At 48.1% G+C, this 15,340-nt stretch overlaps 1 protein-coding gene across 3 annotated transcripts in view; it reads left to right on the plus strand.

Annotated features, from left to right (window-relative positions):
• LOC147894076 (tRNA (guanine(26)-N(2))-dimethyltransferase 1-like) overlaps positions 1 to 15,135 on the plus strand; it is a 41,533-nt gene extending 26,398 nt beyond the window's left edge. For 2 of the 3 annotated variants that reach the window (XM_087384459.1, XM_087384461.1), the window contains 2 exons: positions 14,666 to 14,848; positions 14,916 to 15,135. In XM_087384459.1, the coding sequence (XP_087240585.1) occupies positions 14,666 to 14,848; positions 14,916 to 14,933 (201 nt within the window). In that variant the 3' untranslated portion in view covers positions 14,934 to 15,135. The other variant, XM_087384460.1, reaches the window with a different exon arrangement.
• Positions 15,136 to 15,340: the final 205 nt, after the last annotated feature.

A 15,340-nucleotide genomic window follows, 5' to 3' on the forward strand; every position in this document is an offset into this window, starting at 1 on the left:
TGAGCCACTCCTCCAACTCATTGGGAGTGTGAGTGTCCCCTTTAAACTTATGCACTGTGAGTTTGTCCTTGATATCCTTAGCTGCATAATTCTTGTGTGTGTAACCTCCAGAAGTGCGGGCATCATCACGCTTGAGGTTCACATAATCGGAGAAGGGCGTCTCAAGTTTGATGGCCTTAGGTATGGCCTTATATGAACGCAAAGAACTTGCCAACATGTCATCAAAAGTGGCTTGCTGCCCACCACCAACCCCACTGTTGCGTAGAAGCTGCTGCCATCTGATGCACTGGTTGCGTCTAGTTATATGTGCTCACTGGCGAAGCGATAGGTGCATGAACCTCGGGCTGGGTCTCTTTGCCAAATGCATCTCTCCGAAATGATGGCATACCAAAGGGCTAAGAAGTGGACTGACCTCTCTCCTAGGGGTGTGGGCTGCCATATAAACCCAAGCTAGCTGCAGGCATACTCGTTGGTGCAGTGAAAGGAGCACTAGCCAGATGCACACCAATGGGTCGGCCCAAACGAGACAGCTCAGCTTGCATAGATGCAAAAAGCTCAGAGCCAAAAGATGGCCTGACATCTTGCAAGAAGGTGCTCTGTGGCACATAAAATGCATAATCCAAGTCCAAATAATTCCCATGTTGGGGTACATGCAATGGTCCAGAAGACTGATGCTCATGGGCACGACGGACATATGCCATAGTGGAGCACACAAAACATCCTGACTGTCTGAATGGTCCCCTTGCTGGGGTGCGGGCTGCTTATCCTTATCCTGCATGGCAATGGCAGATGTGATCTGTTGACCAATCTGTTGTCTCATCTGTGGTAAGCTGCTGGCTGAACTCCTGTCCTATCTGGCAGAAAGCACCTTGGAGCATAGAGGAAAGGGCATCCAAAAATTGCGTCTGCGCTGCCTGCGCTTCCCGGGATGCAGGAGAGAGAGACTGAGTGGAAGGAACCTCCGTACCACTAGTGGATGCAACCACTGTGGCAGGCACTTGCTCATACTGAGCAGTCTCATCACTGTCATGCAATATATCAGGAGGGGCACGCTTTGGTGGCATGGTGACTGGCCCTGGAGAGAGAAGGTCGAATGTAGACAAAGAGAAATGGATAGCAAATCTCTGCTGTAATGAGCACCTGAGATAGTGTGTGGAAACACGAAAAAGTTGAAGGAGAGGCTAGGAAGAGAGGTCGCCGAAGAAGCTTCGAAATGGAGCAAAAATGGCTCCAAACAGGCTTTGAAAGGCCCCTAAAAAGAGGCTGAAAAGTGAACTTTTTACCCCCCCTTTTTTGTTTTGTGGGGGGGTCCCTAAGTCACCTAGGACAGTTAGGACTCCTAACCTAAGACTAGTAAGACAGTTAGGACAGTAAGACAGTTAGGACACTGACTTAGTCTAACCCAACCTAACCCTATAATGGAACCCCAATTAGGCTAACCTAACTGTCCTAACCCGACCAATCTAACTAAACCTAACCAAACTAACCCAACCCACTAACAAGTTAGACCTAACTAGACCTAAACTAACCTAACCAACTAAGTCACCCTTTGATAGTCTACCCTAGGTAGCAAACCTTGTAGGCTAAGGTTTGCAGGAACAGAAAACGGGAAGCGCAACGAGCGAGCAGAGGCTCGGTTCAGTGCACGGTTTGTGCAGGGGCTCAATTCACGGTGGCTCAAGGGCTGCGCAGGACTCGCTCATGGGTTGCGCATGGGCTCAATTCACGGCGGCTCATGGCTACATAGGACTCGCTCATGGTGGCAGATAGGACTCGGCTCAGGGTGGCTCACGGTGAAAGCATAAATGGCGATGGCGAGCAGAATGATGGCTGGTGATGGCTTCTTCCCCACGCTCGTTCGTGTTGCCTTTTCTGCCACGCTCTAATTGCTTCTTTGAGTGCCTATGAGCTAGTGTCGGCAGAGGTGTTGAATGTGCGTTGGCGTTGAGTGTGCTTTGCGTTTTCTGCAAGGGAAAGAAACCCGAGTTGAGGAGGTCTCCAAACTGTGCGTTGACGTTGTGGAGCTGCCTGATTGCGTCTGATTCCTATTCAATCTTTCGTTGATAGATGTGTTATCACTAGTGAACGTCACCAAAGGTAGAAGAGAAAGGTACTAAGCCCAAGGAAAGGGCTTTGATACCAATGTAGAAAAGGAGTAGGGACAGATTCGAAGAAAGAGAGAGAGGGAGGAAGAGGGAGAAGGAAAGAAAGAAAGACAGAAAGATATATTAACATCCGCAAGAGACCTCGCGGGCCTATGGGACAAAGTGCACAGAAAAGCGAACTCATACAAGCCTCAGTGGGCTGAAGCAAAGGGTACGCTAGGACCCTTGTTGAGTACTAATCTATGCTAACAGAATCATAATCATAAACATATCAATCAATCTATCTAGGCGCTAGGACGAAACCGAAGCTTGGTACAATGATGGCTCTTTGGTGGGCTGCGAAAATATCTGGTATCTACGTCTGTCGAGCTGTCTCGAGCTGTGGCGGGGGGCATAGTCTTCTCGCTCTCTGGACTCTCTGGGCTATGTCTAGAGTGATCCCTCGTCTCTGTCGGTCTCCTTTGAGGAGAGCTATGATAGGTCGGACCTCAATAGAGTGTACTCTGGGGGCTCTTTGTCGCACATGTGGCCTCTGCGTCCCTCTCTCGACGGTACTGTGCCGGCTGCTCATCCAGACTGCTCTCATATCGGCTAGCTCCTCTTCCTCCACTCCATTGTGTCGGGGGGCTGACTCAAATGTACAGAAGTCTGTGATGTGCCATTGTGCCCGGTCACCCTCTATGTCCTGTAGTGGTATGACTAACCCGTGTTGCTCTTTGATCTGTCGTAGAAGTGCCTCCTTGTGTCGCCGCATCTCCATTAGATAGAGTCCGATACAGACCTGGTCATGGAAATGGATCAGTCGTGACAAAGGACCGAAGCCATTCCCCTCTAGGTAGAGACAGTGGTAGCGTCCTCAAATCTCATAGTAGGCTAGGCAAACACAAAGGAAATGCTCCTCTGTCTCAACCGCCCCCAGCGTACATAGCGTGTAGATCCGCTGCTCTGTAGGTATACTCGCTGCTTTCCCTGCCTCAATCCTCAGCTGATGGGATGAAACCCGCATCTGACCAATGGCACATGCCTCTTTCTCCTTTTCCCATTCATCCTTCTTCCCTTCCTCCTTTTGCCATTCTTCTTGCATACGCCCCCCTTGCTTCTTGATTTCATTCAGGGTCTTGTTAATATGCGTCCTTTCTGCCATCAATGCCACATTAGTGGTCTCGAGGCTATCGACCTTTTCGATCAAGGCCAAGCAAATTTTGCTGAGGTGGGTCAATACCTCGGAGGTATTCTTTGGGGGTGTTCCTGCCATGTACACTGGCATTGCACTTTCGAGTGCCTTAACATAGCTCCGTGTCGTCATGCTGGTCTTTTCTTTTTAAAACCTGATTTCTGAGTTTCTTTTTCTGCAGTTTGCTGGTGGAGTGGAGGAAAGGGGTAGAAGGAGGAAGAAAGAAAGAAAGTTTATTAGAGTCTTCGGAAGACCGATGGGTCTATGAGATTGTGAAAAACCTGATACAATGAGCTGTGGTAGTGGAGCTCCTAAATGAGCATCCACACCAATGCAGAATGCAAAAAAAAGCAAAATGGCAGTACTAAGTCCTTAGTACAACATAGTCATATCCCGACTATATATATATCCATCTCAGCATCATTGTTGGCATCATCATAACCATCATCATCATCATCATCATCGTCAGCAACAGGGCATCATGATGGAATGAGGCTGTGGAAGTGGAGACATGAGGTCAGCAATAGAACGCTGTCGCCCCCTCAAGGGTGCGGTCTTGGTACATCTCCTGGTTGTAGCTCTGTGTCTAACCAAGGCCACTGTGACCCCTGTCGGTTGGGCTCCGACCCTAAACAATGAGGGCATATCCCCAAGTGTGATATGTGAGTCAACCCTCTGTCTGAGCTGTTGGGTCACAGGCTCTGGGTCGCGGTCATGTCGAGGTCTCACCTTGAGGGAGTCTATGTGATCTGGCTGAAAGAACTCCGTGATAGAGCTTTGAGAGGTATTAGTCGAGGGAGAAGGCATGTGAATCTGAGTGTATCTTGGTGGATCAATGAAACCCTCTGCTGTGATGTAGGAAGTGATCTCTGTAGAAGCTCTCAGCTTCACTGGAAGATCACTCGGGCCCAACCAAGTCCGGAAAGTGTGTAGCTGTAGTAGATCCTCACGGATAACCTGGTTGATCTCGTGTGATAGGAGGGGAGAGAAAGGAGCATCCATGCTGTACTGGAAAGGAGGTAGTCTGTCCATGTGGAGCCCTAGTCTTGCAAACCATCTCTCTGTGCCGACAAATCTGGCCCCTAGCATGGGCATTACGTCCCTGCAGGGCGGACCAAGGAGTAAAAAAGCAAGAAAGAAAGAAGAAAGAAAGTTTATTAAAGTCTTCGGAAGACTGATGGGTCTATGAGACTATGAAAAACCTGGTACAAACAAGCTGTGGTGGTGGAGCTACTAAACGAGCATCCATACCAATGCAAATGCAAAATATGCAAAATGTCAGTACTAAATCATAGATACAACATAAGTTGTGTCATGATGGTAGTCGACTATCTCATCATCATAGTCATCATCATCATCACCATCACCATCAAGACATCAGGGTGGGTGTAGCAATGCGGGCATGAAGTCGGCGATCAAAGGTGCAGCCTTGGCATGTCTCTTGGTCATAGCTCTGCGTCTAACTAGGGCTATTGTGACCCTCGTCGGGCGAGACCCGACTCTAAACATGGAGGGGATGTCCCCAAGTGTGATCTGTGTGTCAACCCTCTGTTTGAGTTGTCGGGTCACAGGCTCTGGGTCACGGTCATGTGGAGGCCTCGTCCCGTGGATGTCCATGTGATATGGCTAGAAAAACTTCGTGATAGAACTCTGAGAGGGATCAGCCAAGGAAGAAGTCTTCTCTTGTCTCTGTGCTCGAAGTACCCTATCGCGAAGTCTGAGTGCCTCATGAACGAAACTTGCCAAACATCGCTAGTCTGGGTAGGAGATGAATCGGGCCAAAACCCTGTAACTGTCTTTGAAGAGGTAGTAGAAACGTCAGCGGATCTCATAGTAAACAGGACAACTGAAGATGAAGTGCTCCTTTGTCTCAACCTCTTGCATGTCACACAAAGTGCATATGCACCTCTCCCTGGGTAGTTGCTCTGCTTTGCCGCTCTTGACACGAAGTCTATGTGAAGAGACCCGGAACTGCCCAAGAGAGATCCTTAGTGAGTGGGGTAAATAAATTTGAGTGTACCCTGGTGGGTCAATGAAACCCTCTGTTGTGATATGTAAAAGAAGTGATCTCTGTAGAAGCCCAGCTTCACTAGAAGATCACTCGGGCCCAGCCAGGTCCGGAATGTGTGTAGCTGTAATAGTTCCTCTCGGATAACTTGGTTGGTCTCGTGTGATAGGAGGGGAGAAAACGGAGCATCCATGCTATACTGGAATGGGGATAGTCTGTCCATGTGGAGCCCCAGCTCCTCGAACCATCTCTTTGTGCGTGCATACCAGCACCTCTGGTCTCCTGCTGCTAGTGCAATAGAAGAGGACAGTGCTAGCCAGGGTAGCCTGCTACGTCCAGAGGTGTAATCCCCATACTCCTTGACTCAGTATAGGTACGTGATGACCTGAAATGCAGCATCTAGCTATAATGGGGGTGACCCAAACTCCACCCGAATGATTTGGTGAGGAACGGATGGCTTACCACGGATCATCCATGATAACATGAGAACCTGTAGCCACTCCACCCTGGCCAATTCTGTATCCGACAAGTTTGGCTCCCAGCATGGACTGTCATGCATCCCCGCTGGACGGACCAAGGAGTCAAAAAGCAACTCTTTGGTTCGTGGATCCTGAAAGTGAGAGCGAAAGCACTGCCTCTCTAGTCTAGCCATTGAAGCATATCCTCTGCTCAAGCGTGCCTGCATCGCGGGTCTCATAGTGAAGGTGGGTCCGGAAAAGACGACCCTAAGATAAGTGTATGATGAAACTACCTCAACAGGTGACCCATCAAATGTGAATTGCTCTTGGCGCATGACGGCTCGAGATGTATTGAAGATCATAACCTTGGTTTGCTCAGGTTGACCTTCAAATCGTGAGACTCACAAAAGGACTATAGTGCGTCAAGGTGTCTCTAGAGCCCATCTGTTGAGGAAGACAAGACAGCCATGTCATCTGCGTAAAGCAATATCCGGATCAGCGTGCCCGCAAGGGAGCAACCTACCCCCCCCCCCCCTTGTGTCTGCATCATTGTCTCAAGCTCGTGAATGTATAGGCGAAACAAGGTAGGTGATAATGGATACCCTTGTTTGACCCCGATAGTGCTCATGATCTCGTCTGTCCACCCAGATCTTGCCCAGGCTCTACCTGAAACTCTCTCATAAAGTCCCATGACAGCCCAAATGATCTCCTGGTCGTAACCCAAATCCTGTAGGCGTCGCAACTATGTCAAATGCCTTGTGGGAATCCACAAAGCAACAGTAAACCCTCTGCTTCCGTGCCCTCGCCTCCTCGATGATACATCTGAGCGTGAGAATGTGGTCCATGGTCCCATGATCACGTCGAAATGTGACCTGTCCTGCTGCTCTAAGTCCTTGACTCTCCGCAAATTCGCTGACCTCGGAATCAAGTACTGATGCATAAATCTTGGACATGACATGTCCAATCATAATGGTCCTGTAGCTCTCCGGACTCATGGGATCCCCTCCAAACAAACAGCTTCATTAAATAGCTTTGCCAAGATCGGGGCTAGGAGGTTAATCCCATATGCAATGAACTTAGTGCATAGTCTCTCATGATCCTTCGCTCGGACATTATGAAGTTTCATTGCGGCATTCTTTACCCCCCTTCATTGAAGAGGGTGCAAGATGTGGGTTGTGGCATGTGTAAGAGGTTAGGGGCTGGCTGATTGGGGATATCATAGAGTGTGCGTGCATAATCAAACCACACCTAGGTGTCAGTGATTGGTGAGGGGGACCGTCCCTGTAGAAATCTCCGCCAAAAGTCCTTAGATTTGTAATTGAACAGAATGTTCAGTAGCTCCTCCTCGTTCCAGCGAACAAAGTCTAGTTTCTTTCTGCGTACAAGTCGACGGTACTCGCGTAGTGTCTCTGGTTCACTCGGAAGACACTTTCTGGTTCGAATCTGAGTTGACGACGTAAAGCCTTACACTTATCATCGTACCAGCTATTACAAGGTACGGTTCCAGGGGTGGTGGGCGGGTGGAGTGTGTGGTGTGGGGGAAAGCGTGAAGAGCAGCCTTGTGTAGTGAGCGGGCGACCTTGGTAGCACGATCCTCTAATAGGGGTATGAAGTCAATGTAGGCGAGAAGTATATATAGACGGAAAGAGTAGCTAGGTGAGTGATCACAATCAAAGCGTATATCATGGTATGTGGAGTAAGAACTCAGTGGGGTGGAAAGTGCTACGCGACGGGGAGTGAAGATGCTAAAGAAAAGATAGGTATGATCAGCCTCTGGAGGGAGAGGTGCTACGGTCAAGTGAGTGATGCGAGATGTGAAGGTAGGGGATCCCATGATGTAGTCACCACACTAGAGCCTCCCCCATGTGGAAAGCACGTGAAACCACTTGAGGCAAGCCATCTGTCAAGACCATTATAAATGATGAGATCATGCATCTTGCCGAGGTCTAATAGGGCCTGCCCATAAGATGTGAACAGTCCTCGTCTGTCAGCTGAATTCCGTAGCATACCTGCCTCCTCAAGGTCAATGTGGCAGTAGAGTGGAATCATCCCTGAAGTCGAGGAGTGGTGCTTGACGAGCGCCTGTCCTCGTGTTGAAGTCCCCAACTAGGAGGACTTCTCTACGGCTGGAGAAGTTAACAATGGATTGATACAGAGCAGCAAATGGAGATTTCTCGTCCTCCCTTGAATATCTTTGGCAAAGCGGGAGGTCTCGGGGTGGAGGGGGGGGAGTAGCAAACTGCAATAAACAGATCCTGGCTGTCCATGTGCCAAATCCGGATCCAGAGAAACCTGGAGTGTGTATCTCTATGCTCCTCTGAGATGACCCCCAAAAGTGTGGATCTGTAAAGGACTGCGACTCCTTCTGACCCTCGAACCCCTCCTGTATCCCTCGTCTCATCTCTGCAGGCAGACTTCCATGTATACCCGTTGACTACTGGTAGTGGGCGCTCTGGACTTTGATGTGTCTCTGTATAAAAGATTGTCGTGACCTGTATAGGATTCCAAGAAATTTCTTGGTTCTGACCATAAGGTACCATTACAGTTCCAGATGGTGTAGGATAGGGTCTTGGATTTGTGAGTCTCATAGACCGCGCCCCCCTATGTGGGAGGGGAGGTGGGTGCCCGACGGGGGCCTGTAAGGAGTCGTCCATCTCGTACTATTGCCCACTTCTCCTTGCGGGCTTGATCCCGCTGCTGCAACAGGAAGTGCCTCTCCTCAACTTGTAGTGGAGTGAGGTCCTCATCCATGGAGATCGCTGGCTGGTCTCATAAGGTTGATCTACGACGTAAAGCCGAAAGTCATGCCTAAGCGTCATGGAACGGTATGATAAGGGGTTGCTCTCGGTTGGGGTCCCTCCCTACCCGCCATGCTATTTCAATCCTGTGCTCAGTCGTCCCTAGAGTAGTGACCACGAAGGCCGTTGCATTAGCCATCGGTGTAGCCTCTGTGGGTGGGATCTCACGTACTCTGATGTTGGGAGCCTTACTGTCTCTCTGCTGCTGCTCCAGGAGGGTAGTCGAAACGGTTACCCTTTCACGTTCCCGTTTGGCTACGTTGACCCATCTGGACGTCTCCTCGATGACAAGTGTAGCCACACAATCTGGCCTTGCTTCATCTCCATTGACATAATCCCAAAGATGTCTGCTAACCAAGATGTTGCGTACCATAAAACTCTGCAAGGAGTAGTTGGTACTATCCAACTTGTCCTCTTGTGAGAGGACACCAATGACAGTCATTCTGATTGTTTCGGGCCATGTCTGCCAAAAAATTGCAGCAAATGCACAAAACAGAATTTCCTTTCTGGGAATTAAGGTGCACACTAAAATCCCTGCTGGGATATTAATGCATGCTGTTAACTCCCAAAAAGCACAGCCAATCAATGGCTCTGAATGCAACAAGATAGAAGCATAAACCCACTGGTATCTTAGCCAAGTGTGCCTGCAAAATACTCGCAAAGTGTCCAAAAGCCCCAAATATAGGAGATTGGGTGTCGAAAACCAAAAGACAGCTTGCTGTCTTGGCCTAGCAAAGGCTCTGAATGCACCCAAAAATCCTGCAAATGCTCAAAACTGTCAAAATATAACACTGCAAAACTTGCCAATGTCTGCAATGTCACTCAAAATGAGTCCAAAACTGCCTCAAATGGCTTGTTCACTGCCGAATTGCACTCCAAACACAAAAGCCCCAAATTTGTGCAAGAAATTGCAACCAAAAGGGGGTAAATTGCATGAAAACCCCAAATGTTGCCAAAATTACAATTCTCCTGCAAAAGCCCCAATTTCTTGGCCAATCTCTGCAAGCCCCAAATCTCTGCTCCAAAATTGCAATGAGCCTGTAAAGAACCGTGTACGAAAATGTTCGTACAGTATTCCGTACAGTGTATGGCTGGTGGCTTGTAGGTACGGTGTACGGCTCTGAACCGCGATACGGCGAGCTGATTGCAGGCTTGTACGGGGGGCAAGTTGTACGGCGCTGGATTGTAGTACGGTGCAGGGCAGTTGGCCTGGTACGGACGTACGGAACAGCCAACAATGGCTGTACGGACTTGTTCACGGGCAGCTGTACGGAATGGCACACCGATGGAGGATGATGGGCTGAAGCTTGCGGGTGAGAAAACAAGTCTGGGAGCTGATACCAAATGAGAGCACAATGGAGAGCAAGAGTGATGAGTAAGAGAGAGAGTGAGCAAAACGCAAGTGTACTCAATAGTGGACTGAAATGAAGTAGATAAAAAAGAGAAGTGAGGGGTTTTGTGTAAGTGACAAAACCCTATCTTATCCACTAACTGTAGTTAAGGATTAGATTGTGGTTAGGGGGAAAAACCTCATACAAAGAAAGAAAGAAAGAAAGAAAGTTTATTAAAGTCTTCGGAAGACTAATGGGTCTATGAGACTATGAAAAACCTGGTACAAATGAGCTGTGGTGGTGGAGCTACTAAAACGAGCATCCACACCAATGCAAATGCAAATAATGCAGACTGTCAGTACTAAATCCTAAGTACAACATAGTCATGTCGGTAGTCCACTATCTCATCATCATCATCATCATCATCAACATCAACATCAGGGCATCAGGGTGGACGAGGCAATGGGGGCATGAAATCGGCGATAGAGTGTTGTCGGCCACTCAAAGGTGTAGCCCTGGCATGTCTCTTGGTCATAGCTCTGCCTCTAACCAGGGCTACTGTGATCCCTGTCGGGCGACACCCATGGGACGAGGCCTTTACGTGACTGTGACCCGGAGCCTGTGACACGACAGCTCAAACAGAGGGTTGACACACAGATCACACTTGGGGACATCGGGTCTCGCTCGACAAAAACTCTGTGATAGAGCTTTGAGAGGGATCAACCAAGGAAAAAGTCTGCTCCTGTCTCCGTGCTTCAAGTATCCTCTCGCGGTGTCTGAGCGCCCCATGAACGAACCTGCCAAACATTGTTGGTCTGGGTAGGAGATGAATCGGGCCAAAATCCGATAGCTTTCTCTGAAGAGACAGTGAAAACGTCTGCGGATCTCATAGTAAACAGGACACTTGAAGATGAAGTGCTCCTCTGTCTCAACCTCCTGCATGTCACACAAAGTGCATATGCACCTCTCCGTGGGTAGTCGCTTTGCTCTGTCGTTGTCGATACGAAGTCTATGTGAAGAGACTCAGAACTGCCCAAGAGAGATCCTCGGTGAGTGGGGTAAGTAAATCTGCATTTACCCTGGTGGGTCAATGAAACCCTCTGCTGTGATATGTAAGAAGTGATATGTGTAGAAGCCCAGCTTCACTGGAAGATCACTCGGGCCCACAGCCAGGTCCAGAATGTGTGTAGCTGTAATAGATCCTTGCGGATAACTTGGTTGACCTCGTGTGATAGGAGGGGAGAAAACGGAGCATCCATGCTGTACTGGAATGGAGGTAGTCTGTCCATTTGGAGCCCCCGTCCCTCAAATCATCTCTCTGTGCGTGCATACCAGCACCTCTGGTCCCCTCTTGTTGCAAGTGCCATAGAAGAGGACAATGCTAGCCATGGTAGCCTGCTACGCCCAGAGGTGTAATCCCCATACTCCTTGACTCGGTACATATACGTGATGACCTGAAATGTAGCATCTAGCCGTAATGGGGGTGACCCAAACTCCGCCCGAATGATCTGGTGAGGAACGGATGGCTTGCTACGGATCATCCGTGATAACATGAGAACTTGTAGCCGCTCTACTAGTGAACACTATCCCCAAATATATGTAGGACTGCACTATCTCCACAGGCTCGCCACGATATGTGAAACTATGGTGACGGGATGCTGGTCGTGAGGTGTTGAAGACCATAACCTTGGTCTTCCCAATGTTAACTGTCAAGTCTCTCTCCCTGCAGAACATCTCCAGAGCCTCTAGATGTTTCTGCAGCCCTCTGCTGAGGATGATATGAGGACTATGTCATTGGCATACAACAATATCTGCACCATCTTGTAAGCTAGGAGCGAACCCTCTCCGCCTAGTCGATCGACAAAAGAAGTGATCTCCTCAATATAGAGCCCAAAGAGAGTTGGTGATAGGGGACAGCTTTGCTTAACTCCGATGGTGCTCTCAATCCAGTCTGATAAGCCTCCTGGGGCACGTATCCTCCCTCTAACAGACTCATATAGACTCATGACCCCCGAAATCATGATATTTGGGAGCTGTAACTCCTGTAACCTCTTGATCAGGCAAGAGCGTGGGACAATGTCAAATGCCTTACGAAAATCTACGAAGCAAGTGTAGACATGCTGACGCCTCGACTTCGCCTCGTCAATAATAGCCCTCAGTGTGAAAGCTACAGTGAAATCAGTGATGCGAGATGTGAAGGCAAGGGATCCCATGATGTAATCAACAACGCTAGAACCTTCCCCATGTGGGCACCTGAGGAGGGCCATTTGTCAAGACCATTATAAATAATGAGATCATGCATCTTGCCGAGGTCTAATAGGGCCTGTCCATAAGATGTGACCGAACCTCGTCTGTCAGCCGAAACCCGTAGCATACGTGCATCCTCAAGGTCAATATCTGGCAGGAGAATGAAATGACGGGCGCCTGTCCTCGCGTTGAAGTCCCCAACCAAGAGGACTTATCCGTGGCTAGAGAAGTCAACAATGGGCTGATAAAGGGCTGCAAATGGAGATGTCTCATCCTCATCTTGAGTATCTTTAGCAAAGTGGGAGGTCTCAGGAGGGAAGTAACATACTGCAACAAATAGATCCCGGCTGTCCATGTGTCGGATCCGGATCCAAAGAAACCTAGAATGTGCATCTCTCAGCTCTACTGAAATGGTCTCCAAAAGGGTGGATCTGTAAAGGACTTCTACACCTCCTGACCCTCGTACTCCCCCGGTATTCCTCGTCTCGTCTCTGTAAGCAGACTCCCATGTGTACCAGTTGACTATTGGTAGTGACTATTGGTAGTGGGCGCTCTGGACTATGATGTGTCTCTGTGTAAAAGACTATGTCGTGACTTGTATAGGATTCTGAGAAGTTACTTAGTTCTAACCATAAGGCATCATTACAGTTCCAAATGGTGTAGGATAAGGTCTCGGAGATCTTAGTCTCATAGACCCGTCTTCCTATGTAGGGGATTGGGCTGGTGCTCGATGGGGGCTTGGAAGAAGTCGTCTATCTCGTACCATTGTCCACTTCCCATCCTTGCGGGCCTGATCCCGCTACTGCAATAGGGAGCGTCTCTCCTTAACCCATAGGCTGGCTGAGAGGGAGAGGGGAGAGAAAGGTCGAGGCATAAGGCGGAGGAGTGTATGACACCCTCGAAGGTGTCATAAGTGGTGCGAGAGCTGTAATGGGAGAGGAGGGGACAGATGAGGACTGTGACGACCTCCCTATTTCAGAGGAAAGGGAAGAGGCTAATGTCATGGGTATGTCACTAGCTTTCATGGGTATGACACTGATAGTAACCGTGGCTGGGGATATAGAGGCTGTAGCTGAATCTGAGGCTGAAGCTGAAGATGAGGATGTAGGGGGGGCTGAAACTGAAACTGAAGCTGAAGCAGGGCTGAAGTAGAAACTTCCAACTGACATTAAAACAAGGTTTCAAACTCATACAATCAGCAGCAGAGACTGAGGCTAAGGTGGGTCCCACCTTTGCCATCTTGTCAACCCCAAGCTCACTCCGGTTGTAGCGTGTGTTCACATCCGTTTTAGTTGGAGAAAGAGAGAAGAAGAAGAAGAAGAATATATTATCGTCCTCTGAAGACCAAAACCGGCCTATGGGACCTGGGCAATACAATATCACAAGTACATGAAAGCTCCTCCCGAAGATGGGAGGGTGGAAAGAGAAAACACCTTCTAGGATTCAGGTGGATTCCTATGCTTGAAGAGCTTATACACAAATGTTCCGAAAGCTGAAGGTGACCCTTTATGCAGCAAATCAGCCAGTTTGTTATGTCCCTCAAGGAGGTGATTGAACTCTTCCCTAATGTGTGCATAGTGAGGGCATATCATTACCATGTGTTCTTCTGTTTCAACCATACCTTGATCACATAGTTGGCATATTCTACTCTCCCTTGGCATCTTTTTCCATCCCCCTGTTTCTATTTGCAGCTGGTGTGATCGGGTGCGAAGTGAGGCTAAAGCCCTCCGTTTATGCACTGCTATATGTACTTCTGCGTTGTTGTCTCCCTTCCTGTATAAATTGACCAATATTCGGGGTTGATATATGTGTGATAGTACTCAAATTTATCTTTGTTTTCTGCTGTTTGCCATTTCCTGTGTAGTGCATTCAGCAGGTCATAATGAAAAGCCTCTTCATCAATCTCCTCTGAAGAGTAGTTTAAATACTCTTCTACTTCCCACTTCTTGAACCATTTTTTTAGGTCCTGTGCCCATCCGGATGTCAAAATCTTGCCCTTGTTTGTCTTTTGAAGCTTCTGACTTTCATTTTAGAGAGAGAGAGAGAGAGAGAGAGAGAGAGAGACAGAGAGAGAGAGAGAGAGAGGTAGAAGTAGAATTTATTATCGTCCTCGGGGGGCCAAAAATGACCCATGGGACCTAATCCTCGTACAAAAATTCTCCTCCGATGTGGAGGGGTCAAGAGTTTTCAAGTTCTTGATGGTACGAAAAAAGACGAGTGTTATGGTTCTTTTGAAGTTTCATACTTGCTGTCCATGCTTTTATGGTTCTTTTGAACTTTCATACTTGCTGAGAGAGAGAGAGAGAGAGAGAGAGAGAGAGAGAGAGAGTTTGGGTGGGGCTTGACTGTGAAGGTGGGAGGGGAGGTTGGGCCTTAGAGAGAGCTGAACATGTAATGTGTACTTACTTTATGCATTAACTACAGAATGCTTGCAAAAAGTGCTGCCAACGTCTTTCTTGTCTATTCCTTTGTTCAGTTGTCTGACAGCAGGAACTTGCCTTTGGTAGTTTTCGTTTCTAATTTTTGTTCCTTCTGCATCCGTAGGCCAATTTCTCAAAGGCCTCCACTCAAAGCAAGGCACAAAAGAAAGGCATACCCCGCTTTCTTCCCAATCCAGAGGAGTGTTGGGGACCCAAGCCGCGGGCAGGTCGAAAGATCAAAGGACAGAACAATGCCTTTGGTCAGGACTCTCGAACTGTCTCAAACTCAAAGCGACAAAAGAGAGAGGGGTTAGTCTGAGTGTGGTGGATCGCATCTATATTGCAGAATATAGTAGGACATATTGTGCCAAGTTGGGATCAATTGGTGCTAAAAATCTCCAACAAGAGTAAATGTGAAAGTCTGCAGTGAAGCTTTTTTAACATCTGGTTGAGTGTATAGTCTTGGAGGCCATATGTTTCTTTGCCGTGATTTATGCTGCAGCAGGGTTCAATTTTGGTAATTCGAAGTATGCTACCCTGTGGTAAATAGTTCAAAACTTTTGGAAAATGACAGAAATGTTTGTTGACCCTTGCTTTGAATTAATGCTCATCACAATTTCTTTAACTTGATTCAAGTAAAAATACTAACTGATTAATAATTTGTTCTAGTATGCATCGTTTTGGATCAAATGGTGGGTCTGGTTTTTTAGTCTCTTTGTCAATTATACTCAGTCCAAGGTCTAAAAACATCTTATTTGTGTACGCACTGTTTCACCAAGGAAATGTACTGGCATTGTTA

The sequence above is a fragment of the Dipteris shenzhenensis genome, chromosome 14, assembly GCF_047967505.1.
Source record: "Dipteris shenzhenensis isolate YYH24624 ecotype China chromosome 14, Dip_SZ_1.0, whole genome shotgun sequence".
Taxonomy (NCBI): Eukaryota; Viridiplantae; Streptophyta; class Polypodiopsida; order Gleicheniales; family Dipteridaceae; genus Dipteris; species Dipteris shenzhenensis.